Source organism: Cottoperca gobio, chromosome 21 (assembly GCF_900634415.1).
Source record: "Cottoperca gobio chromosome 21, fCotGob3.1, whole genome shotgun sequence".
In the NCBI taxonomy this organism is placed as follows: Eukaryota; Metazoa; Chordata; class Actinopteri; order Perciformes; family Bovichtidae; genus Cottoperca; species Cottoperca gobio.
The window spans coordinates 8898762-8926020 of record NC_041375.1 but is presented as its reverse complement, the minus strand read 5'-3'; the positions used below and the strand labels follow the sequence as shown (position 1 = coordinate 8926020).

General features: G+C 40.0%; 1 protein-coding gene across 1 annotated transcript; it reads left to right on the top strand.

Moving 5' to 3' along the window:
- The first annotated feature begins 1126 nt into the window (after positions 1–1126).
- On the top strand, positions 1127–25858 carry wnt10a (wingless-type MMTV integration site family, member 10a). The gene is made up of 4 exons (XM_029458900.1): positions 1127–1188; positions 2992–3257; positions 9197–9570; positions 23455–25858. Exons 1-4 carry the CDS (start codon positions 1127–1129, stop codon positions 24010–24012), a joined length of 1260 nt encoding a protein of 419 aa, XP_029314760.1. The 3' UTR covers positions 24013–25858.
- Positions 25859–27259: the final 1401 nt, after the last annotated feature.

Genomic DNA, 27259 nt, shown 5'->3' with positions numbered 1-27259 from the left:
TGGATATGAAAAAAAACAATAAATTAAGTGTCCCTTTAATCAAAGGCATGAGGGGAAAAGAGCCTCACTCTTAGTTTTAGATAATTGACTTACTACTCTGAAAAAGAAAGGCTATTTGAATTCAGGAACTTAAGTAAAGAGTGAAACTAAGAATTTAAGTACAAAGTGAAGAATTACATTTCCCCAATTGTAACTCTTTTTTTGTGATTGCAGGATACAACAACTCGTCCAAGGTACAAAGATACAAACACACACAGTAGCTGAAAATCATGGTCTGATTTAAGGGTTAAAGGCAATATAAATGTCTTTCATCTTCATCATCTCATCATCATGAGACTTTTAAAAAAAAGTCATCTCTGCAGTATGGGCTTCCTCTTGCAATTCATAATTATCTTCATCATCATTCTTAACCTCAACCTTTCTACCCCTCTCCTGATAATCATCTTCATATTTTTGCTGAATACAAGTATTGTTCACTTTTGCGACACTCTATGTCGTCCACCACTTCTCAGCATCGCTCCTCCAGTAAATATAAATGTTCTCCCACACAGAGGGCGCAGGCTAAGTGTTTCTGGTTTCCTTATCTAAAAGGATCTCTATCCTGCTTTAACGAGGCACTTGACCTCCCTCGGCGCTCCTCTTCTCCCTTGGTGACGCAAAAAAAAAAAGTGGGCTGGCGAAGCGCTAAGTGCAGTAGTTTAGAGGACTACCGGAGCGCACCGAAACACCACTAGTCAAGCAGACTTCATTTAGACCGCCTATCTCGGTTCAGCCGTCTCTCTCGGATGTTATACCAATGCAAATACATCGGCGGCGATACCGGGATGTATACGGATGTGTATGAGAAAGGCAGCACTGACTTTTTCCTCAAACTTAAAACAATCTCCTCCATTCAGTAAGTTGAGAGGTGGATGAAACTTTTTTTTGTGAATGAGTATCCCGCGGCTGGCTGGCACATCTGGACGTCGTCGGAGCTGTCAAGTCCAGCGCCAACGTTTAGCCGGACCTGATCCCCCTCTTCTGTTTTGTCCTCCCTAAACATTAAGGCGGAATATTGGACGTTAAGCTCTTGTTTTATTATTTTCCAAACTTTTTTTTTTCTTTTTTTATAATTACAAGGCACAAAATGGAACACTCGGTCCTCAGAATAACATGCGTCTTGGCGGTTATCTGTCTCTTGGATAATAGGTGAGTTGAGTTTAATAAGGATATGAATCACACTAAGAAAAGGTTCATCTCTGTGTTGGTTTAATACACTGAATGGCAGCTCTTTTTTATTTATTTCTCTTTATTTATTTCTCTATTTCAATCATCATGATTAGTTTCTGTGATCTAAATAATTATCTAAAGTCAGCTTTCCTTCATGCAAGCAACATTTAGAAAATGATCCTCACTATTCTGGCTGACTGACAGAGTCTTTACTTTTTACAAGTTTATGATTTGTTGCCAATTGCCTGCTTCCCATCATTCCCAAACAATGCTGCCAATCAATAAAAAAAGTTGCCCTTTGGAAAGACAGTTGTTGGAACAGGTCTACTCTCAAAACAGGAAACACAACAGGTAGCAAAACAAACTGTAATTACAGAAAGTTCAACATGCAATGCCATCTAGAAAATAGGGCAACACTATTAAAGAACATTTGATGTCACGGCATGTTGTATTTACGATTGTAATAACAGTCCAAAGCCAGACCTTTTCAGTCAGATGGAGTGAACTTTCTTTCTTTGTTCAAGAGGCTTTCACAAGAGAAACTTGCAGAGGTTACACATGTTGATGGACACTATGGGAAGAATAGTATGCAAAGTTTCTGCAGCTGTGTAAGTGTCTCTGTGAGTGTTACTGTACACTCCTCCCGCCACCTGGATATTTGTGTGTGCATGTCGGGGAGTGCTTGAGCATGTGTGCATACATATGTGTGTGCACGTGTGTGTGTGTGTGTGTGTGTGTGTGTGTGTGTGTGTGTGTGTGTGTGTGTGTGTTTGCCCACAGCCATACATGCTCCCCACTTGTGTGGTGTCTCAGTCATACAAACGCTGCAACACACAACCTGTGTTTTACTTGTAATGATAATGAAAAGAAAAAGCCGTGCACCTTTCAGCTCCATCATCAGCACAGCCTGTGTTTTCCTTCTTAGTGCTGTTAGTGTTTCTCTGTGAAGTATAAAAGAGCCTTGACCACTGTCAGCTGAATTACTGTTGTTCACATGATTGATCTGCAAAAGAGGCAGCAGACAGTTGAGTACAGAGACACACCTTGCAGCTACAAAGTCATTGAATTTTCATGCTAACTGGTTTTCTGAGTGGATTTTACAGTATATGAAAGGGGGAGTTGCTTTTCCCTTTCTGTGTATCTGAAACTGTTACTAGAACTATTGGATTCATGCCAACACAGTGGATGCTGTCCCCTCACTTCAACTCAGCTGACCCACTGTACAACTATGATATTGTACATCATCAAAATGAAGATCATGAGACACAACCTGAATTTGGCATACATAAATAATACATGCAACTACTAGTTCATGTTTTTGCAGTATATTTTGGCGCATGCATTTAAATCAGTATTAACCCACAAGAGTCTAAGGACAGAGAGTGTTGTATGCTGTATGGATTTTAAGCCTACTGAGGCACATTTGCAATTTGTGATATAAATAAAATTTGATTTGATTAATTGATTGATTTTCATAGTCATATTATTCATATTGGTGAAAAATTGGTATGAAATTAATCCATCTGAAAAACAAAAAACATCAAAATAGAGAGAGCATTTCTCTTTTAAACCGCCAGCATGTGATAATGGTTTTGCAACCATCGACCCACAGTATGTGCATTGTCGAGGTTTTACTCAAGTCAGGGTAAGTTTGGTAATGTGGGAGCTGAACATTGCTTTGACACTTAAGGAACATGTACAGAAACTTTACTACTCCTAAATAGACTTTTGTGAGTTGCACGTTTGTCTCTGTCAATAACCTGACCTGTGTGCTCCATGCAGGGTAGACTCCAATGAAATCTTGGGCCTGAAGCTCCCCAACATCGACCCGATCCTGAATGCCAACACGGTGTGTCTCACACTGCCGGGTTTGACGCGGCGCCAGCTGGAGGTATGCATGCGCAATCCAGACGTAACTGCTTCAGCAATCCAGGGAATCCAGATTGCCATCCACGAGTGCCAGCACCAGTTCAGAGGGCACCGCTGGAACTGCTCCAGCCTGGAGACGAGGAACAAAATACCCTACGACAGCATAGTCTTTAAAAGAGGTCAGTTGCCATGTCACAATACAGTATGCTACAGAAATGGGCCTACTGTGCCCCAAAAGCTTTTCTTGTGAACATTTTGCATGTTGCAGCAATAGGAAAAGCAAAATGTTGTCAATGTTACAAAATGCAAAAATCCCATTACAGAAAACTTACAAGACACCTTTAGAGCAATAAGGTACAGGTTACACAGGTAAGATGTCACCACAGGGTACCTGCTGAAAGAAAACAATGAAATGCAAGCATGCCGTTCAAAGGATTTGGTCTTCAAACAGGCTGTGGTTTCATCCTCAAACACACTTTGATAGAAAACCTTGAAAGGATAGGCTTAGAAAGATTAGTTGCCTTAAAGATACACAAGCATTGATGTAATATTATTCTCCAGACACGGTCAAAAGATTTGGGATGATTTACTTTCATGCAGTAGATACAATTATTGAATGCTATCTCACAGGTATGAAGTCTCCAAATGGTTAGTTTATCTCTAGTGATGAGCCGGCTGGTATCCACTTTCTAACCCTCAGCGTGTCTCATTAATAGCCCGTACAAAAGAGCAGGTAACTTCAAAAGCAGTTAGTCACCTAGAGATTACCCAACCTCATGCAGATCAGTTTTCTCTGACGGCTTGTAGAGCGTGGAGCTTTGCAACTAAACCACAAAGGATGAAAGAGGATCTTTAGAGTTGGGAAGCCCTTCAGATGGACTCATCCCAGGTTACTGACTGGAACAAGCATCAGTTTCGCACTACGTGGTTGTTAGTTTGAGTTTTGAGGTTAGTTTGCTCTTCATAATTTCACCATATGAAGATGAACATAGTGCTCAAAGCTATTAATAGATTTATGTGCAAATGTCGCCTCAAAATCTTTAGAAATGACAAAAAGGCTCTAAATGTTGTTCAGCTGAGATGAAGTGCATCATAGTGCTCTATTGATGCTTCTTGCATTTATTGCATTGTTGTGAATTGGCTTCAATGCTTGCAATGTAGGGCATTGGTTCATTTAAATATTGAGTGTTAAGCGTATGAAAACGTTTTTTTTGTTTTTTAAAGTATCCTTTAACTCGGTATCACTAAATTGTTGATGGAATTTCCCATCATAAAAAGAAAACATCTGATTAATTGTGTCAGCTCTTTCCCGGAGGAGTGTTGCTATAATTTATGTTCTCCTTAATCTGTGTGCAATACAATCATAAAAGTTTAGTTGTGTTTCCCTCAATGAGGACTTTACCACCTCTGCTGAAGAACCTATTAACTACCGTGTATACTTACACACCTCTGGTCATACTTTCACTCCTCACGGACCCATTGAAAGGCCGTTTGTCATTATTAGAAAAGGGAGTTGCTGGTTTTCTGGAATCCCTGGTTTGCCTCGGGTGCAGAAACTCCAAACCACTGACATAAACAACTCTTTAATTTGGATGATTCATCTGTTACATGTTGATACATTCACAGAAGCTCCACAGAAGCTAAAACATGGATACAAGTTAGTTTGCCGCAGCCAGCGTTGCATGCAGCTATTGCAACAGGGCAGTGCTTTCACTGAGATGGATTAACAGACATGGATAAAATGGAATTGTGCAGATTAACACACGTTTTCAATGTAACTGCTTGTAGAACAATAAATCATCTTGTCTAACAAAAGGCTTATGTATACAAAACTGGTATGTTTGTTATGTATCTAATATACTATAATAGCAAGTTTATCCATGTTTACACTTTGAAAAGAAACCATTCTAGTAAAATGAGATACAATTTTAATACTTTTTGGGAATATGAACCTCATCTGTTAAAATATTCTTGCAGAGTTTCCTCAAATGCACAGAGTTTTGGAGTTGCGTCTCTGCCTTGCAATGTTTGTTTTGGTGTCTAATGTTACTACATCAGACACTGCTTGGATCCTCTCTGGCTTTGCCACGTATCTCTCTGCTGATGGATTCTGATAACTTTTATGGGCCCATGTTCATTCCCGTTTAGCTTGCATCAAAAACTAGGCTAAAGAGGACGTCAGGCAAGACATGGATAGACAGAAATAGGAGAATTTCTGTCTTTCTCCCTCTCTTTCTGTCTTTCTCCCTCTCTTTCTCTGTCACTGTGTCTGTGTCCTACCTCGCTGGGCTGCTACTAATGCTTTTACTTCCCTTGCCAGTGCAAGTGCTTGTGAATTTGCTCTCAGCACTTTCCCAACTCTCGGCGGCAAAAGCATAAACCTGTTTAGTCGGTTTCTGTAACACAAAGTGACAGTTTCCTTTGAATATTTAATTCATTTTGTCACTTCCTCTGCCATCAGTTCAGCCGGGCATGTCGCATCCGGTAAATTATTTGTTAGATTGATTTGCTCCCAGTCTTCCGGGGGCCTGCGTTTCAGAGCCGACTCAGAGCAGGGCAAGAGCTAAAACAGGCTTTCTATGTATAAGGATGTGCCTAAGTGCCATCCCTTTCACTCCCCCCACATTCTGTGTGTGTCTGTGTGTGTCTTGTTTTTATTTTTTTATGGTATAAAACCAAATTCATAATTGCCCATAATCAGATGTTAAACATTAAAGCTGTTATAGTTAGTACAGTTTTATTTACAACAGATCAAATCACTACTTGTATGTTGTTGCATTAAACAGATCGCTCATAGAGACGAATCCACAGAGAATTATCACCTGACTCGGCAGTTCTCCTTAGCTCTACGGAGTGTTTTAGCAAACAACTTTTGTGTTTTGGTTGAGTCTCCCCGCTCTCATGTTTCTAAGATGTAGCATTAAGCTGTTTTCAGAAGATAAAGCTGTAATAAATCATCTGTGTGCTACTTTTCCGGCTCGACACACTAGACAAAGTTAGCGACTAGCTTGTGAACATAGTAGAACATCTAGCTGCTAAAGAGCCAGCTACTTCCCTCGAGAAATCATTATCGGACTTGCATTTATCAGGTCCATGTAGGAAGGAGGTCAGGGTGGATGGGTCGGGCCAAAAACACTGCAGGGGCTTGCACAAGTGCACTGACCGCTCGCGTTGCTAGACATTTGTAGAAAAACGCACAAAAATAATGTTGTTCCATATCAGCTGGAAGTAACTTTTTCATCATATGAACCTAAAAGAGATGATATGCCTGTGTTGTGTATACAGGTCAGCCTCCTTGCTAACCTAAAAATCAACCTTCGTCTGGTCGGCTATTTCTTTTTTTCAGACTGAAAACAGCCCTCCATTAAAACAGCTCTGTGCTACAACAACACAGGGGCTGCCTTGGTGGGGGTCTTGTTTAAGGCCTGTTTAAGGTTAATGTGGCGCCTTGCAGGATTACATTGTGTTGCGTTGCAGCACAAGTTGAGACTTTTTCAACTTTTTTGACTGATTACCCTACATTGTTTTGCCAGAGCCCCCTGTGTTGACACCCCCTTTGCACTGATGTATTGGTGAGGAGAGAGTTGTGGTTTATTTCACACAGTGACAATAGTGTTGCTATTTCTTGTAAATGTGCAGTAAAGCTATGTGGGAAAGCTACAAACTGTCACTTGCTCTAAGGATGAATTCCTCGTTTACTCGTAATTGCGCTGCCTCTGCCTTTTTATGTGCCCAGTGTCCAGCATGAGAGCAAATGTGTCAAACTTTACATCATGCCTCACAAAAAATAAAATAACATGACGTTTACTTAAATATACAAATAAGAAAGTAACATCAAACAGTGCTAAAAGAGGCAGTTCCAGTTAATAACCTTTTATTTGACTCCAACAAGCAGCCTGAATCATTTCCCCTTCAAGCAGCGTGCAATAAACTCCTAAGTGGTTTCTTTTCATGTTTTCTTTACAAGTTTCCATTATAATCTTCACTGTTTTCTGCAGCAGTAAGTGACTGCCAGTGGGACTGCTTTTATAGAACCTGAGGGCACCATGCTCACAAGCAGTAAGCTGAGATCTAACAACAAACGCTGCAGAGGGTACGAGTGCAAGCACTGCTGTCGCACTTCATCCTTCAATATATTCACGGATTCCACCATTTTATTGTTGTCACAGAAATATATCAACGTAGACAGGATGACTGTGTATGTATGTATGTTTATATTGACAGTGCGTGTGTGTGCAAGCGAAGAGAACTGTAACGTTAGTCTGCTGAATTACAGATCAGTCGCGGTGGAGCGTGCAAGTTGCTGTTGAGGAGAAAGGGATGTGTTTGAGTGTAAAGGCAAAAGCAGTCACACATCGTGTAGAGAATACATGCACACAGCGGTAGTCCGTATGTTGCAAGTGATTACAAGGCAAAAAGCTGCGGTGTGGCATAATCAGCCTCTCTAACCGAAACACATGCATGTACAGTAAAACAAAGTTTGGTCCTAAACTTTCATTGCAAGATATAAAATGACAAAAACAGATAAATGGATCAGCCATCTGATGTCATTGACAAAGTGCAAGTCACCACAGAATAGCAGAGATAACGGCTGCAGACTAGATGAAAGATATTTTGAAAGTGTATCAGGAACACTTGTGTAGGAGAACATGCAGAAAGATTGACTGAAGGAGGAGGTCTGGGCGATTAATTAGACTTTATTTTTCATTTCAATTTTGGCTACCAACAATTTATTTTTGTATATTATTTTATATATTGAATATTTAATAATGTTTCATTAGGTTGTAGAAGTGAACATAGTTTATCTTATTTTGTTTAATTACATTTTTTTAAATTGACATATATTCTCATATATATATTATATATGTCATATATATATACTGTATATATATATATATGACATATATTTTATTTACCTTCTTTTTTTTATATATATATTGAAAATTCAAGAAAATCCATTGCTGAAAAGACACGTTTTTTTAAAGTTCAATAAAAGCATTTTCTTTCCAAAGTCAAAGAGTAATAACGTTAAATAATCACAATCTCAATAGTGACGAAAATATTTGCAATTATGATTTTTCCCCATAATCATCTACATACTGTAGATTGTACATGTAAGCAGACAGCAGTGAATTGTGCAGCCACATATTTTGTATATAAGAAGGAGACACAGCTCTGCTTGGTGTGCGAGTCCTCTGTGAGTCCTCTGATGGGAGTGGTGGTGGGGGTCTGTTCATGTTCAGATGGCCCACAGAGACGAAGTACGCAAGTGTTTGGAACACTTAATTGCTGTTGTCCCAGATGTTTCCCCAGGTTTTATGAGTCTTGGCATGTAACGTGTGAATAAACTGTTATGTGTATCTTTATCGAAATAGAAGGAAGCTCTTTTTATTACAGCATTATGGATCGTGTATGAAACAAAGCGTTGCTCACAGAGAAGTTTGTCTTGCTCATTTAGATGCTGTTAAACTCAGATTTAGGGCTAGGAAAATCATTTGGCACCTTAAAGTTGTATCAGGCAGCTGTATGGAGGAACTTTAACACAGGGAATTAAATAGTTGTGTTTCCTGATGCTGTTTCCGTTTAAAATAGAGAATTGTAGAAGAACTAAGAAACATTAATAAAATGCACCTTTGGCATTGCAATCTGAATTTGGATCATCCTGCATCAATGTGGTAATTCTTTCATTTCACCTGACAGGTTTATGACACATGCATACTGGTATGTTCTGCCTGCAGGATATTGGAAATGTGTTGACATTTTACATAAACTTGATCTTATAGCACTCACAAATGCCTCTACAGCTGCTTCCTAAAAGAAACGTGTCACATCGCTGAATATTGACACAGTCAGAAACTCTATGAGTCAGAAGCTTTTCGTGATGTGTAATTTTTCACATCGCAGTGAAGCAGTGTCAGTTTAGAGAGTTTTAACTCCATCGTCCTTTTGGCCATTTTAACTGAAAACTTGGACTAAGCTATGAAATTGTGTGTTATGACAAAATATCCCAGTCTTTCCTTTCCCAAACTCTGTTTCTTGATTGTGACAGTTTTTATAACCTTCTACTTCCACTTGAGGCTGTATAACAACACCACCATCCTGTCCTTTCACCCCACAGGTTTCAGAGAGAGTGCCTTTGCATATGCTATCGCAGCAGCAGGCGTGGTGCACGCAGTGGCCAACGCCTGCTCTATGGGCAAACTGAAGGCCTGCAGCTGTGACGAGAAGCGGCGTGGGGACGAGGAGGCCTTTCGCATCAAACTGCACCGTTTGCAACTGGAGGCCATCCACCGGGGGAAGGGCATGGTCCACGGGGTCATGGAACACTTCCCTGCCGACCTGCCGGGACCCCAGGACTCCTGGGAGTGGGGCGGCTGCAGCCCCGATGTGGAGTTCGGCGAGAAGTTCTCGAGGGACTTCTTGGATGCTCGCGAAACCTACAAAGACATCCATGCCCGTATGAGGCTTCATAATAATAGAGTTGGGAGACAGGTGAGTGAGGAGGGATGTGGGTGTTTGAGTGCATGTGTTGTATCGCTCTTTGTATTTGTAATATTTTCCTCTTGCAACAATGTAGCTTGCGGCATTTTCTCTGAGAGCAAGATTTTGATTCAGCTTACCCGTACTGTACACAATAATAACTCCATCACACGGATCTAATGGCTTTGATTAACTTCAAATGTAATTACTTCAGCAATTTGTGGCTTTTAATTCACATTAAAGGGGCCCTCCACCAATTTTACACCAAGTCCAATTTACTTAGCACAAAGAGTACGAGTCCGCCAGTACACACAGTGTATTATGTTTTGTGGATCTAGGCTAGCTTTCCAAAGTTTGAAAAATAACATTTATAAATATTTATCTTAAATAATTAATAAGAAATGTCTCATAATTAATAAGCCCATAATATCTTTTGGAAGAAAGCCTGCATTGCAGCTGTGCATGGACCATGAAAGACATTTGCATTTACCAGGAAAGAGAGATGTAAGGACATATTATATCCAGCTGCATTATGGAAAGTGAAGGCTCAAGCGTTTTGGAACTTGACCCATACCTGGGACTAAATGTCAGAGCTTTGCGGCTTCAACGCTGACTGTTTAAAAAGAATGTGTTAAATGAGGTTGACTCTTACCCTGCTGAGCCCTATGTATCTACACACCTGTGAAGGAAGCTAAACCCAGTGCTGTGCTATCAGTGTACATATTACACTAATCTTTAATAAGATTTATAAAAGAAAACATTATACACGATAAAACAGGTGGAGAATGGGTGGGGCGAATGCTACTGGGCCAATGATACTGCTGCAGAGTACAACACAATCTGATTTTGTGGCTAGGTCAACATTGGCCTGTCATTATTACATTACTGTTTGTTTCTGCTGGCAGAGACTGTGTGTGTGTGTGTGTGTGTGTGTGTGTGTGTGTGTGTGTGTGTGTGTGTGTGTGTGTGTGTGTGTGTGTGTGTGTGTGTGTGTGTGTCTCTGTGTGTGTGTGAGTGTGTGTGTGTGTGTGTGTAATTTCAAACACTTTTTGTGGCACCACAGGGCAGCAGAAGCTGTTTTTTTTCCTAAAGAAGAATTATTTCTAAAACATCCTTAGTAATGGAGTAGAGACTGCTACTACTGGTTGCTATTGCTAGTGTATTTTATTTTATTTTTTATATGCAAAAGAAAAAGACTGATTTGGGTGCAGTATAACCAGGGGGGTATATATCATTAGGAGCTTGGTGTCCAATTAACTGTCTTGTATTCTTAACTTCATCTACTTTGCCCTTTTACCCTCTCTTAGGTGTAATCCAAAGAGAGGTATGTGTAGCACGTTTGTTGAGGTGGCCACAGTGGGAATTCCCAATATGACTCTTCTTCTATGTATTAGGATTGCCTTAATATTCAGCCTTGGGGATTACATTGTGCAATACTGATGTCTGGAGAAACGTTCCACTTTATTCAAACTCATATATATTGATGATCATAATGATTGAGTGATATTTTGAACATATTCATTTGAACACTTGATTGATGATGATGATGATGATGATGATGATGATGATGATGATGATGATGATGATGATGATGATGATGATGTTAAATTCAGAAGAAGCTATTTTGTTATTTTGATGAAACTCCAGTCATTTCTCCAACTCTCAGGACTTAAAACATTTGCAGATCAGTCAGTCTCTGTTTGACAGATCAGGGAACTTTGTTCTGTTATCATGGTGGTCATGTCAAATCAGTCAAGATCAAGTAGAGGGATGGTGCTCAAAACCAGGATGCTTCATCTATAGTTTTATGTATCTTTCCAGCTGAGAAGCAGACTTCTCATGTTTCTCATATAGGTACACTGATATTTTATAATTTTTGTTCTGTTGTAATTATCATTATGTTGTAATCAAGACACCCTATAACATAATCAATAATCAGCATCAGCATCATTGTTGTTTGTTGTAGTTATTTTGTGGGGTATTTTCAACCAAGTAAAAGGGTCAAATAAAGTATTTTAGGTTCAACTACTAATTTAAATCTAAATTGTATGTTACTGCAGGAATGAACCATTTAAACACCTAAATGTCAATGTAATAACACTCCTACAGAGGATTCTGCCCGGGAGAGAAGAGATGTAAATGACGGTGATAAGCCTTGACGACACTCAGCACTGTAGTGGAACAGAGACAAGAAGCGACCGTAAATTACTCATTGTTCCCTGTTTCCTCCTGAGTAATTTGGGCCTGTATCTCTCCATCAGTTTACTTCTGGTTTCCTTGATTATGCAGACAAAACACAAATGTGCAGCTCGTCAGCCGAACTCAACAGCTGGCCTCCCTGCACTAGCTGTAATGGTAGAAATAGTCATAGTTGTAGAACTGGTGACAAAAATTCCAGTCAGTGCGGTTGACTTGCAAGTATAAACTTTGGGTGGGGGCTGATATGACATGAGTAGTAATGAGTTCATGAGCCAAGGAAAGAGAGTAATGTGTTTTCTGGGGCCCTTCTCTTTTTTGGTGTGGATGTAGTAATGAAACGTGGAAACAGGCAGGGTCACAGTGTGGCCTCATGTATGTTGTCTTTACTCTGTCTTCTCTAACTCTTGAGTCCTCATGCTTCCCAATAACTGAAGCCTTAAGGATGGCAGATACTCTGTCCCAAGTAAGTATATATGGCCGTTTCATAATTAATAACCTTCACTTCATAGATAGTCAGATAGTCATGCAGTGTATGTTTAGATCAACAGTAACTCAAAGAAAACTGCCTCTGCCTTATTTTTTATTTAAAGTTTCATCTTTCCGGACGGTTATTTCGATAAATATTGGCTCTCAGTAAATTTCAGTAAATTCTCAGTAAATTCACAATAAATTTAGTTTTCTGTGTGCCAGGCTGCACATTTCCAGCCAAGAGAGCTGAAGCATCAATCAAACAAGAGAAACTTGACTGACTCAAAGTCATCAACATCAAAGAGGTTGCACCTTGGTTTTTTTTTAGAAAAGATTCCAGTTACAACTCGCGAGGACTAAATGACACCCACTGCTCCTAACCTTTACTTCTTGTATTTTCAAACAAGCTTGATGACCCCTGGTGACCTTGGTGGGGTTCAAAGCTTCTCACTTCTCTGATAGATCTGGTTAGACATCGGTGTTGCAACTGTGAGATAGATAGAGGAGATAGAAGAGAATCTCTATTCCCCCCTACTATGCTTAAAGGATGTCTTTCATGGAAAATAGAGATATTAAATTAGGGGACAATGTGAGCTTTCAAAACAATATCAATGGAGATGCTTAGAGGGGCCTGGCTTGTTACAGAGCACCACGGGCTGGAGATCAGTGCCTGAATGAGTGTAATGTACAGAGGCAATTCATGGCTATGGAGAAAGAGGGAAGAGAGAGAGAGAGAGGGAAGAGAGAGAGAGAGAGAGAGAGAGAGAGAGAGAGAGAGAGAGAGAGAGAGAGAGAGAGAGAGAGAGAGAGAGAGAGATAGATCTCAGTATGAGTCATTGCAGAGCTGTTAAACTGTAAACTACCATTCACCTTGATGACTTCAAATGGTACAGAAAGCCGCAACAAAACCCTTCCAAGACCTTGAAACACACACACACACACACACACGCACACATGCGCACACACACGCATACGGCTCCTAGAATCAAACAGAAAACACTGACAGGTGGGGCCTCAAAATAATGCCGACTCTTCCCGTATCTCTTTCCTCCCACCGACCCACCACTACCGCCGCCTCACCTCCCCCCGCCCCACTCCACCCCCAGCCCCCACCCATGCCCTCCCCCCTCTCCGAGAAGTAGTCTTTAGGCAGAGGAATGCGGTGGTTTTTTAGCGGGGTGTGCATGTCGCCTCATGCCCACCCCAGGGTTCTCACGATGTTCCGTCTTGTTTTTAGCCCTAATTAGTGGCTGCTGGCAGTTTGGAAACAGATGTTTAAAACCCTGCAAAAGATTTTAGACTTCAAACACCGGGGCGGAAAGTAGAAAGAGATTCGCCCTTCCTTCCCTCCGCTCTTCTCCCTCTCATGCTCTGCCTCCTCCAACTTCTCTCCAGCAGGGCTGATTACAGAAATACTACTATACACTAAGAAGGCACAGGAAGTTAATGCAGAGGGAAGTTTATTTACATATGATGTCAGCATATCCCCAACGTCATACATAAAGTTTGAACTTCTGAAAGAAAATATTAATAAGTGTAAGTAGGAAAAATAAATAAATACATTTCATTGTTAGATTAACAGCCTCCTAACAAATTTAAAACCAGAACATTTTTAAATATGTAAAGCTTTTGCTGACCTAATATTCATGGCTCTACTTAATGTGATGTGAGTTGCTTTACAAAGTATTTTTATTCGACTGATTTATAATCATTTTATTTTTCTTCAGATTGAATTGATAACTTCCTAACGCAGGATGCCATAAATCTGCATTAACTTTAAAGTCAAGATTTGCTGTGCAGCCCTTCATGGTGTTGTTGCAGAGAACCAAAACACACTACTGTTCAGTAGTTAATAAGAGCACAGAGCACTTTAAAAGCCTGTTTAAAGTGGCTGCTTGTGACATGGAAACATTTCACCGGGGCAGTAAATTTCATGACCAAATTCTTTTTTTCTGAGCGTCATTTAGAGAGCACACCTCAAAACAAATGCTTTGCACACTTTCCTGTGTTCATGTTGCACAGCTTAGAGCCATGCAGAGTTTCTGTTCAATCCTGTCTGTTCATTAGGCAGGTGGTGACAGTGCTGGCTGTGCAACAGTCTGCCATGTTACTGGCAACCGTTAAGCATTATAATTACAATTTACCATCAGGGCCTGACTTGAAGGAAACAATACATTTCAACTTATTTTGACCCCTTCCCAATCTGCTGTTCAATACTTGGAACTTATTTTGAACATTTGCCCTGACTCTCCAAATCATTAATCATTAATGATCAGAGTTATATTCATGATGGCACTTGTGTGTTTGGTATTCTGTTGACTCTTAGTGATCTTAATAGTACCAGTCTATGGGATTGGAGGTGCATGTGGACAGGGTATAGTTATAAGAGGGATTCAATCAAATCCTTCAGATCTGATTGGATCACTCAAAAGTGACTGTTGGCCTCTACTCATACCTCCCTCACCTGTACATTACATAACAACCATGCTCTTTGGGAAATGTAAACAACGTTTTTGGTGACTGACATCCAAGCTAATGCTAAAGTGCGGCTCGAAATGATGGGAGGGGTTAGCTAGCCGCAAATTTGATTTGACTGGATTAAGATAAATCATCAAAATATTATGGGAAGGGAAAATAGTGGGATCTTGATATAATTGGTATATTTGGCATATACCACAGGGACACAGGCCTAGGTTTTGGAAAATGTATTTTTTCATTTCACTTTGTCTTTAAGAATAACTGGGATTTGCATCTTCTCAGACCATGTCAATAGCATTCAACACACTTGCATTTTGTTTTATCTTTGCATCTTGCAAATTATTCAACGGCTTATTTACATGAGCAGCAAAATACATGTGAGTATATGCTGTGACGAAAAATCCAAATCCTCTATAGCCAGTCCCACTATTGTATGATGGACTGGCTTGTGAATGCCCAATTGTCATAGCCAAAGGGAAAAGTGCAAACTTGGTGTGGCAATGGTTCGCCTAAGACCAAAGACACACAGCAATATGTTTCCTATCTGAGGCTAACTTAATTGATATGTTATTTATATTGATTTTTTTACCCATTCTACAAGAACATCAACTTCATGTTGGCAAAAGGTGGATTCACTCTTGTCTGAAACCAGCCCTTACTGCAACAGCTGAATATGTATTGTAATGTACTGTATGTGCAGTAATGCTCGGTGGCAAAGGAAAGGACTTGGATTGATAAAAAAATGTAATATTCTTAGCCACTTGCCACTCACACCTGAGAGGAATGCTATGAGAACTGAGATGCCAACAACTGCAAAGGTTAAAAAGGCTGATGTTTTCAGGCAAAACTTGTTTTGAATCAAGGCACAGCGTCGCTTCTCAAGAAAACTAAACATACTGTAAAAGTGATTCAAACCATAACTAGAATGGCACTCGGAGAGAACAGACCTCCGCCAATGGTCCCATTTCCCTGGTTGAAAGTCGTTCCTCCGACTTTGGTGTGTTCATTAGCATTAAGTTGAATTTAGAAACAACATGGACGCTAAAAAGGATGTGTTGTATTTTATTACAACACGTTGATATCTGTTTCCAAGTTGTTGTTCCAACTTGAGGGGGCCTTCACATGAATTTTCCCAATCTAGAACTATGACATGAATTCAGAACATCTCGCAATATGTCCGGCACGTGATTTGGATCTGTTCCAAAATTAAATGGGTTTTCCGTTGGCCCATGCTACACCCTACCACCAAATTTCCTGATAATCGTAATCCTGCTGAAAGCTGAAACTGACAAACAGACACACAAACCGAGCCGAAAAAATAACCTCCTTGGCGGAGGTAATGAATCTAGAGCAGCACCCCCTCTAGCTAGATCCAAACCAGCACTCGTGGGACTCCTTTTATGCCTAGTTTCACCCTTCAGCGATGATAAACTGCTCTGGACAGCCTGTTCACGTTAATTCACTGACTCAGAACCCACACGAAAAGCAATAGTGTGTTTGATCAAAAATAGCAACATTAGCGCGGGGTTAGTGCTCAGAGGCCATTTCATATCATCAGTGGTGTGCAGAGCATTCCAGAGTCCTGACAGTACAACCACAGAGCATTTGATCTGACCCACCACATACAGCCTAACAAATGCACACACACACACACATGTGCATGTGCCTCTACTTTACTAACACATACACAAAGAGGTAAACATTTCATAGTAAAAGTTCAGCAGGTGGAAGTGCTTATGCTGGTAATAACATTTTATTAGAGTCTTTAAATAAGAGCCGTGGACATTGTGTGTAATTAACAGTGAGTAAATACTATACACACAGACACAGACACACACACACACACACACACACACACACACACACACACACACACACCCACACACACACACACGCACACACACACACACACACAAACACAGACAGACTCTCGTTCTAATATATTTCTCACTGTAACTGTAGCTATGCTTTTGCTCAGTAATTGCATGTCATTGTGTTTGCATGTGTGCGTGTGCATTTGTCTGCGTACGCTTAACTGTTCTTTTGAAGCGAGGCGTTTGATTTATTTAAAGTGATGTCTGGGCTTAATGTGCTGCTGTGGGATTTGTTTGTGTGCTTTGATATCGCCTTGGCTTTTCGCTTGGCTTTAAAGGTCCTTTAGTAGATTGTCTTTGAACTGACAAACACAAGGCAGCATGCAGACTAGTCTGCTGTTTATCAGCGAAGGGTCAATTGTGGGACACATAGACATTAGAATAGGATTTTCCCAAAGACGGTTAGTGGTGATGACACAGGGATTGGCTAACGATTAAATTCAATGCGCCCAACAAAATAAGGCAGATATTACACATGTAGGCCTACTGGTACAGTCAGTGCAGCTGGTTATGACTGGCAATGAAGTTGCTCATCACATCATTCATCAACATACTCTATTATATGAGTCTTATATTGAAAAAAGTGTTGATTATTAATGTGTATTAACATTGAAACCAAAAATAAAGCAGTTTACACTAAACTTGAAGGGAACTCCGTGAGTGCAGACCTCGGTCAAGGCCATGCCACATCTTGCAATGTTAACAAAAGGGGAAAATATTTTGTGTGTCCGCCCTGTGATTCGGATTCACTCCAACATTTTATGGTTTCTTCCCATGCTACACCCTTTTACTTACTGTCATGAAAATCGGGAGAGTACTTTTTGACTACCATCAAGTCAAAATTTAAAATCTTCTTTTTTGGTCAGGATAACAAAATCAGGCATAACATCAGTCTAGAGGAGTCATAACACTTCACCTTTGGAATACTGCAGTGGTAGTTTACAGATTTCAGTATTAGGGCTGCAGCAGGCACATGCATGTTGTAAAAGGAAAAACTGCCTCATTAAGTTTGCATGTTCGAGAAAAATATCGCTATAATTACTGAATATTGCCACAGGGAATGTGTGCACAAAAGTTGATTGACAGACTTTTATGGTTCAATTTTGGCTGTTTGCTCTCCAGTAAAGCAAAAGCATCAGATTGTGGTCATGAGTCCAGACACCAGCTCTGATCTTTAGTTTACTTCGTCCACTCCTCATCATTGCCCGGTAGTCTGATGTGCTCCACTCCAGTATGCTGTACTTTTCCCCCGGTCTACTGTATTATGTAGCCTGGAGTCCTAATCTGCCACCAACATGTTGTATTTGATCTCTGTCTGGGGTTGTTTTATAGACGCCTCTGTCTTACTCTCTAAGCCAATTAAAACTTGCCAGATGTTTGTTTCTAACTGTGGTCTGCCATTGGCTTTGAAGCAATTACATCTCTCAGTGTATGTGCAATGTAAGCCAATGTGTAAGCAATGCAGTAGCATGTATTAGCAGGTTTCCATTCCCGATTTTGATGAAACTTGATGGAAGGGTGTAATAGGCACAGTGGAAGAACCAATTACAATTTGGAACGGATTGAAATCACGGGGCAGATACACACATGGCGGAGGTCTGCCCTCTTCCAGTGCTCTTCTAGTTGTTACTTATATCATCTCTAAAACATCAGTTCTCAAACCCAGACTTCAGGCCAATGGTCAAATCAGAATACAACTCCGTAGCTGACAGTCGCAAAGTGTTCTTTTGAGCTGTGTGAGACAATATTTGTACATTGCCAATACAATCACAGCTGACGACAGGTTAGACGGGATTGCTAATTATAATCTAATATACGGCTAATAGCAGCAGGACTTGATGACTCAATACAGTGTCAGCGAGACGTAATTTTTAATAATGCCGATGCCATTACCCTCATACACACAAACACACGCACACGCACGCACAAACACACACTCAGGCGGTGTAGGGACAGCAAAGAGATAATCCCAAACTCATCTACCCCTCCTGTCACTCTCTCATCCTCTCAACTTCCCTCTTCCCTCCCTTAACCTACGCATTTACTGTACACCCCCCTTCAGCTACACCACCTCCACCAGCACAGGGCTAATTACAACAAGGCAAATATAAATCACTTGATCACTTTTCTTCCCCCTTTTTCTGCAATAAAGAGACAGACACACAGCATTTTTCGGTGTGGTCATAGCCCCAGGTACAGATGAGAAGGAAGAGGAAGAAACCACAACATCCCAAACCTTTCATCTGATCATCAATACCCAGTCTGGATCTTGAAAAATACAGTCAAACTGATTAGAAGAGTGATAGGTAGTTTATTATGTTGGATCAGTAAAGACTAAATCTTCCCTGCATCTCGTCTTCTAACCCTAAATTCACACTGCATCGGACAAATGAACAAGTGAATGGTCTGAGCTCATGGTTCCAATTTGATTTCTCGTTATTGGATTAAAAACATTGCATGTATTCTAACTGGTTCATATATCCTTCATTTATTTGCCAGACACTTTGAAAACAAATGAAAAATGTAATGTAGCATTTCTATTAGATTAGGTTAAATCAGGTCATTTCTGGATGTTTTTCTTTTTCTCCTCTCGTACAAAATGTACTCAAGTGTTTCCCCAGCTCTTTTGTCAGATGGATCAGCACTTCACATGTCATACTGACAGACCACTTTTAATATAGCAAGAGCAGACAGCTTCCAAATGTCCTATAACATGTTTGGATTGTACCTGTTTGCCTTTCAACTACACGTAAAAAGAATATTTGACATGTTTCCACTACACACAACATACTTGTCACCCGGAGTGATGTTCGTTTGTTGAGGTTTTAGGAGCCTGCAAACTTTCATTAAGCTCGGCCCGAATAAATCCACCATGAAACAGAACTGACAGATGTTATCCCTTTGATGTTAAGTGTATGTTCATTTTTAAATGGTGCGTTATTTCTCTTTAAATCTAACTAGAAAAGTGTACTCAGTAGTGTGCAGATCTCCACCAGGTGTGTCTGATTTTTGGGCAGTGCTTCAGACAAACTTTGTTCACCACTGACCTGAAAAAGGTCCCCAAAAAATGTTTTTAATTAACTGTCAGCCAAATGAATGTAATCCATCCCCAAAATCAAAACGCTGTTTCTCTACTTTGTTATGATATTTGTTGTTAGTGGCAAAATAAAAGCACCATAAAAATGTTGAGGAAATAAATAATTATTTTCATTTGATTTGTTCCCCTGTAGTTCGAGCTGGGAGATCAGCTTTTAAAGTGGCAAATTCGCTACATTCCATACAATGTTTTAGCTTCTTTCGTGTTATGAATAAACAAAATAAACTCTCCACCTGTTAAGTAAGGAAATATTCTTACACCTATTCTCCTTATTAAACAGACACACCGGACATAATCAAAATAAAACTCACCAAAACTGTCATGGTTAGTATTTCCACTGTTCCAACATTCACCAACTGTGATTTAGTCAAAATAGACCCGTAATGTACTGAATTAGAAGAGAAATATTCTGGTTCTACACGCTGCTTATCATCACTTTCTCTGTCGGTCTGCCCCCTGAGGACACCAGAATTACAATAAGACCACTTAGCTAAATTAAAAGATAAAAGCAGGCCTCGCCGTTGGTACCTGGTTCAATTTTAGCTGAGTAACAAGTTGTAAACCTAACTCGCTGTGACAGGATAAATCAAACTTCAAATTATATTAATTATATTGACACACTTTTTTTAACACCACCTGCAGCACCACACATTATAGTTAGTGAAATATTTTCTTCTTGGCCTTGGAAGTAGAGCCTACCGCTCTGTTACTACTGAAGGTAGTTAAGCTAGTGAGCCTGACACGCTAGCAATTCACATTAACGTTAGCGCTGATGCTATTGTGCTTAGGTTTTAAAAACAATGGTGCTTCGGCGTGTGGAGAATCCACAGGCCTGCTAGTTATGGTTGCCAAGCTGTTATTGGGCAGTCAATGTTTGGGGGAGGTGTCAAGACATGCTGTACTACTGAAGGCATCACGGTTTAAGTTAAAACATTTTCATATGCTGTTTCTGCGCCAGAAAACTATTAACTATTACAAAAAAGTATGATTCATACTCCTGTGGGTCATAATCTCCCAGAGCAATTTGGCTTTTTATTCCCCCCCCTGCCAAAATATGACAACATGTCATTAGAAGTAACACTTTTCCGCTGTTTGTGTTGTTTTACTGTCCTTTGAATCCCCTATCCTGCTGTGAATATACCTTCAAACTGAAGCAATGTGGATGCAATTATGACTCCTAGGTCAGTTTGTCCCTTTAAGGTTTAAGTGGGTTGGAGAGTTTTATGATTACAGACTTTGCTGTGTGTTTAAGGCCTTCACATTTGTGATTCTGGGGTTGCCTCTGCCCTGATGTAAAAACTGAACCGAACACTGCAATCAGAACTCAGTGCAAGTGCTGTTCGAGCTATTATAATGTTGTTTACTATAAAGTCTTACAGCCTCTCCTTACCACAGGTCACAGCTTCTTTAAACGATGTTTTCAACACTCTCATTAACAGTAGAGCCATGTTTATCCAAAATGCATACTTCTTAGTCACTTTCTGTAATCCTGACACACGTGAACTAAACATGCAATGATGCAATGACTGAAATATTTTTTTGGTTTTTGTGTAATTGTTATAAAGCGCCATTAAAATGATTGTAAGCTGCACCATCACTGTTCCTAACGTTTCATTTTCCTAAATGATCGCCATATTTGATGAGTGATAGTAACATAAATATATCTTAGTATAAGCATATATTTACAGATAATATACATTTGTCTAAATATTTACAAAATCTGCCCCAACCTCATGAAGACAATTGCATTGCCTTTAGTTATGAGTAAAACACTTTCTTTTAAAATTCATTATAACCTTCTCTTTTTTTTATACTCTATTTTATTACTTACTAATACTTCTTTTTAGACTGTGACTGATTACTTTTAACTGTGGCTCGGTGGCAAACAAGAGTGTTTTCTTTTGCTGCTCTTATGTTCATTCCAAACAGATGAGTCAAGTATTTCACTCTCTTATCCACCTCTCCGCTCATTCATGCTCCAGAACAAGGAAATATGATTTCTTCGTTTTTTTTTACTCTGCACTGTTTGCTCAATTGCGAACCCTATAATACATGAAATAAAGACTTACAGCACACAAACCAAGCCCTAAGGAACTTGTTCTAGCTCCCTCTGAGAAAGGTGGAAGCAAAAAGGGAAATAGGACGAGTGAAGTATCTGATTTTTGGCATTGGCCCAAATTAACCTTGATTTAGGAGAAGTGGGGATTGTCACACTCAATAAATAAAAGACAGATCTCCAATCTCTATCTTTTCCACTCTATCCTTTCGTTCCTACTGCTGCTTCTTTAATGGATGAGATCCTGGTTAAATTATGGAGGGGGTTTGACTGTGTCATTTTTTAACAAGGAAAATAATCTGTGTAATGATGTTCCTGGGAGAGTTTCATGTTTTGAAGCAAATCAAGAAGAGTCTACAGGATCATTCCTGCACACACACACACACACACACACACACACACACACACACACACACACGCACAGACACATACATCCAACCTTAGGCACATACAGGTAATATCACTATGTGCATACAAGCAAGAACATATAGTGAACAAGCTTACACACACACACACACACACACACACACACACACACACACACACACACACACACACACACACACACACACACACATACAAACAATAAACTCCTTTACTCTATAAATTGGTGGTTTGCTATTTCTGTCTCATTTTGCGTGGATGAAAGTCATGTTTTGGGTGTCTGCGTGTGTGGAGATTAGCATTATTGCTAGCACATGTGTGGAATGTGTTGAACTGTGCAAGTGTCCAGCATGTGTGTGTATGTGTGTGTTGATAGGGGCGGCAACAGCAGCAGCATCTGTCAGTACTCTGGGTGGCCTGGTGTTCCTGTTGGGTAATTGGATCTTAAAGTTTAGAGCAGGTGATGACTGATAAGCACGCACACACACATGAATACATACACACAGCCTTGAGGAAATATTATTGGGATGGACAAGATTTATGCCATGTGGGATGTACCTGTGTGTGTGTGTGTGTGTGTGTGTGTGTGTGTGTGTGTGTGTGTGTGTGTGTGTGTGTGTGTGTGTGTGTGTGTGTGTGAATATCTGGTTTGTGTTAATGCTTGTTCATGCATGGTATTCTATACACATCAGAAACATTATTTTAGACTTTAAAAACCCTATATAAGATTTCAATTGTAGTAAGTTGCTATAACAGGGCCACAGTTAAATTAGATGGTCCATTATATTTGTAAAGATAGCATGCTCTAATGTAATGAAATAAAAACAATTCACACAGGCTGTTCCATTGGCAATCATTAAACCATTAAAGTAGAAATATAATAATATAAATACTGTTAATCTCCAATGTGCAGCTACATGCATGTGTGTCACACACGGAGTCATAACCTGAAGCCAAAATATGAATAATGACTCTACTGTCTGTTTGGGTAATACCTGCATCCATCTGTGTTATTTGATATCAGTATGTTTGACAACAGGCTCAGAGTCAGACCACCTGGCTTGTTAAATGCGGGACCAATATTCCTTCAGGGCATTATGTGTCATTCACTGTACGGTTGAATAGTGGTGTGCTTAGAAGAACAAACAAATAGAAAAAAATCCAGTTTGAAATATGACGTGCAGTCTGTAACAGCCTGTACCTGTATATAGGAAACTTTAAATGTAGCCAGTAATCAGGAAAGTCATTAATCCTTCTCATTTTCTTTCTCCCGCCTCCTCTCACTTCCTCACTCCATCCCACTCTCTCTTTGTGTCTGTCTCCATCTATGTTATTCCCAGGTGGTGCTTGACCACATGAGAAGGAAATGCAAGTGCCACGGGACGTCGGGGAGCTGCCAGCTGAAGACCTGCTGGCAGGTCACCCCGGAGTTCCGGGTGGTGGGCTCGATCCTCAAAGAGCGCTTCCACATCGCCACGCTCATCAAAGCTCACAACCGAAACACCGGCCAGCTGGACCACTCCAACCACAACAACAACAATCACCACAACCACCATAACCATCACAACCACCACCACCATCACCATCATCAAAACAACCACCACAATCACCACCACCACACACATCGGCGGCGGCCAAGCGTCAACGAATTGGTCTACTTTGAAAAGTCTCCTGATTTCTGCGAGCGGGACCTGGGGTCGGACTCGGCGGGAACGCAGGGCCGGATCTGCAACAAAACCAGCCCCGGCATGGACAACTGTGAGAGTCTGTGCTGCGGGAGAGGCCACAACATCCTGCAGCAGACGCGGAGCGAACGCTGCAACTGCAAGTTTCACTGGTGCTGCTATGTGGTGTGCGAAGAGTGCAGGATAACAGAGTGGGTCAGTGTCTGTAAATGAAGAAACACACACTAAAAGACTGTACACAAGAAAGAAAACAAAGAAAAAGAGACTTTTTTTTAAATCAAGGCTATTAATTTGAAAGGGGAATATGACTGTAATATATGTGCCCCATACCTTTTTGCGGTGGACTGCTGTTTTCCAGAAGAGCAAGGACAGAGTGTGAAGTAGTTGAGCCAGCAGAAAAATAGATGTTGGTAAAGAGTGTGCACTTGCGGCATATGTCTAAAACTGCCTCAACTCAGAGAGCTTGGATGTCCACTGCCTTCTTCTTGAAAAAAGGAACATAGTTATATCAGACAAATATCTGAAAGCTCCGAATATGAAATCTGGGCTCAAAAAACAACAAAATACTGTTGTTGCATCAGCATATGTTGACTGACATACAGCTGCATGAGATTCAGGTGAGCAAATAGGAAGATGGGAGTAAGCAGTAGATTGCATGCAGAATGAAAATAATATTGCTTCATAGCACCAGCAGTATTCGTATATGGTGGAAAGGTTGAGACTAATATAGTCCTGTTCACACATCAGGATTCACAATGCACAGGATTTAACACAGCACACAACACACCTGGAGCACTTAAAGGATTTAGTGCCTTGTTCAAGGGCAGTACAGAAGTTTCAATGTTTATAGCAACCATCCATGTTACACCTAAAAATGCCGCAGGGGACTGTTTGGCTCAACTTACACTCGAGATGTCGATGTTCCCATGTTGTACGCATAATGTGTACCCCTGCTAACAGTAATGACACAACTCAATAAATACATTCACACGAGTCCCAAGACAGACTGGGCTATTATAAAGTAAACGGTTCCATCTAAGGGGCAAGCTTTTTAAGGAGGATGTTGCAACAATGATGAATCAGAGCGGCCTGAAGCTGAAGTCAACCAAAACACAGATCTGAAAGTCTGTTTGTTGCTCATATCAGACCTTTACAACTGAAACCATGTCCTTTATTCTAATAGAGGGTGTTGAAATTAAATCCATGTAAATCAGCTTCCTATAGAGTCCAGCACTCGCCCTATACACAATAAGGTTAGCCACCCAAAATCAGAGCACAGATTGTCCTGAGTTATCCAAAATGTGATGTCTGTGTTGTGTGTGGTATGTAAGAGGACTGTCAGAGTACAGTGCACAGTAGACCTTTATTCAACAAGTACAGTTTTAATTTTTCAACATGATATGAACAGCATTGTAAATAATACTGAATAATGTTGCACATATACCATCAATAAATGTAAAGTGCCTCAGGAAACTGAGCACACACAGACAGGCTTTGGTTCCTCACACTATAAACATCCCAAGCTGCCATTGATCAAAGTGTTTCCTGTTTTGTGATGCGATGTACTGTGTGCGACACTGTAAGCTTCTTGTGATATAGCTAAACTCACCTTCTTCACACTTCTTCCATGTGTGCAAATAGGGATATTCTCATGTCAACTTCAAAGTATACAAACAACAATGATGATATGGATTCCTGCTTATGCACATTTTAAAGATCACATTTGGTCTCAAGAAACGTGTGTGAGACAGGCTCCTTATCAGACAATGTAATTTATTTCAAGCAAATATGTTTCTGTTTTGAAACCGGAGGAGGAAAAAAAATGTGGAATTGTGTTTTCCAGTGTAACAGATTATTTTGATTTGTATAAGTAGTTTGCACATACCGAACTGTGTCCAGGAAAACTCTGGGAGATATCAGCAAAATGCTTTTTTTTTCATGTCATAAATGTAATGTATGTATGTATTTTTATGTTTTAATATGGTTATTATCTAAGTTATTTTATTTTTGTGGATAACTTAATATTTGTAAGGCAATAAAGAAAGACCGTAATATTGAAAGGGGCTTTAATGTGATGAATATAAAAGATACATGAAAGCAGTGTATTTGGTAAGTGAACCGTTTTGTGTTTATTTTGTCACGAGTCAGCTGCTGTCAGCAAACTAATCATGAACAATTCCTTAGTTACTGAATGCTAAGAATCCTGGTAGGATTACTTTAGAGGTCGTTGGTTTTCTTCAAGTTTCCATCCTATTAGAATGATTATAATTACTCCATTTTGTACAAAGGTTATTTTGTACAGGTAAAATAATAACAGCTTCCTCATTGCAGATTACACTTCTATTGGCCAACATTTTACACACAAAGGAGTCAGGAAAAGTCATTATGAATGCGTTGCATTAGGTACAGGAACGGAATTGTATAATATTTGATTTTGTATTTAATTGCTTGCTGTTTCTACAGCCTTTTGAACGGCCACTCCAGAGATTTTATTATTTTGTTCTGCAATTCTTTAAAGAAAAAAACACATAAGAAATTGGTAAAGTGCACTCCCAAACAAAGAAGAGTTTATTCTCAATTGTTTCTTCCGGCAAAGATAACAAAAAAGAGATTCATCATTTTGTATCGAATCTAATTTAAGTAATAAAGTATCGGGTATGGAATTAATCTGCAGATGCTCAAATTCAAAATGAGACCAAACTTTTCTATGGATGTCAGTTTTTGGCAACAAGGCCAATATGTGGCCTGCAACCGACAAGGTAAAGCTTGTAGTCTAGCTGATTGCCTGAAATGCCTTTTGCTACTGAAGGCCCTACCGGCCGGCAAGAGGGGTAGGGAGTTAGCAGTCAATGACCGGTGGGCCCGCACACTCTAAGAGGTTAAAACAGAGAGTGAAATACGTTTCTCAAAAATTGTGAATCCCTGCAACCACAAGACGTCCTTTAATCATAAAGTCATAAAAGAGCACAAAAAACAGTATGTATAATATTGCGCATATAGAACTGGATAGTACCCTCAAACACGCATAATCTACCCAATTGCTTACACCTGAGGGAGATAAGAACACATAACAAATGGTCATAATTGAAGCCGCTAAGTTCCTGAATTTTAGTCTCAACTATAAAGAGACAAAATCATGACGTCCAGGCTAGCCTCTGTTCCACTAGCTTCTGTTACTCAATGCAATCTCTCTTTCAACATTTATTTCATTAGTCTTTCTGAAGAAATTAAGAGTTTTCCTGTTGTTTACTTTCCATATTCTAAGACAAATCGCCACATCCTTAAAACTCAGCAACACGCAGTTTCACCTTTCTATCTGTAATCTCTACTGTCTACTAACTTCTACAGTGTTCAGTGCTCTCTGTCTTGATGTTATCACAGACATGTCTGAGCTAGCCGCGACTCTTCGAGTCGCTCATTGACTTGCCTCTTCTGTCAAGCCGTGACATAGATATAGATA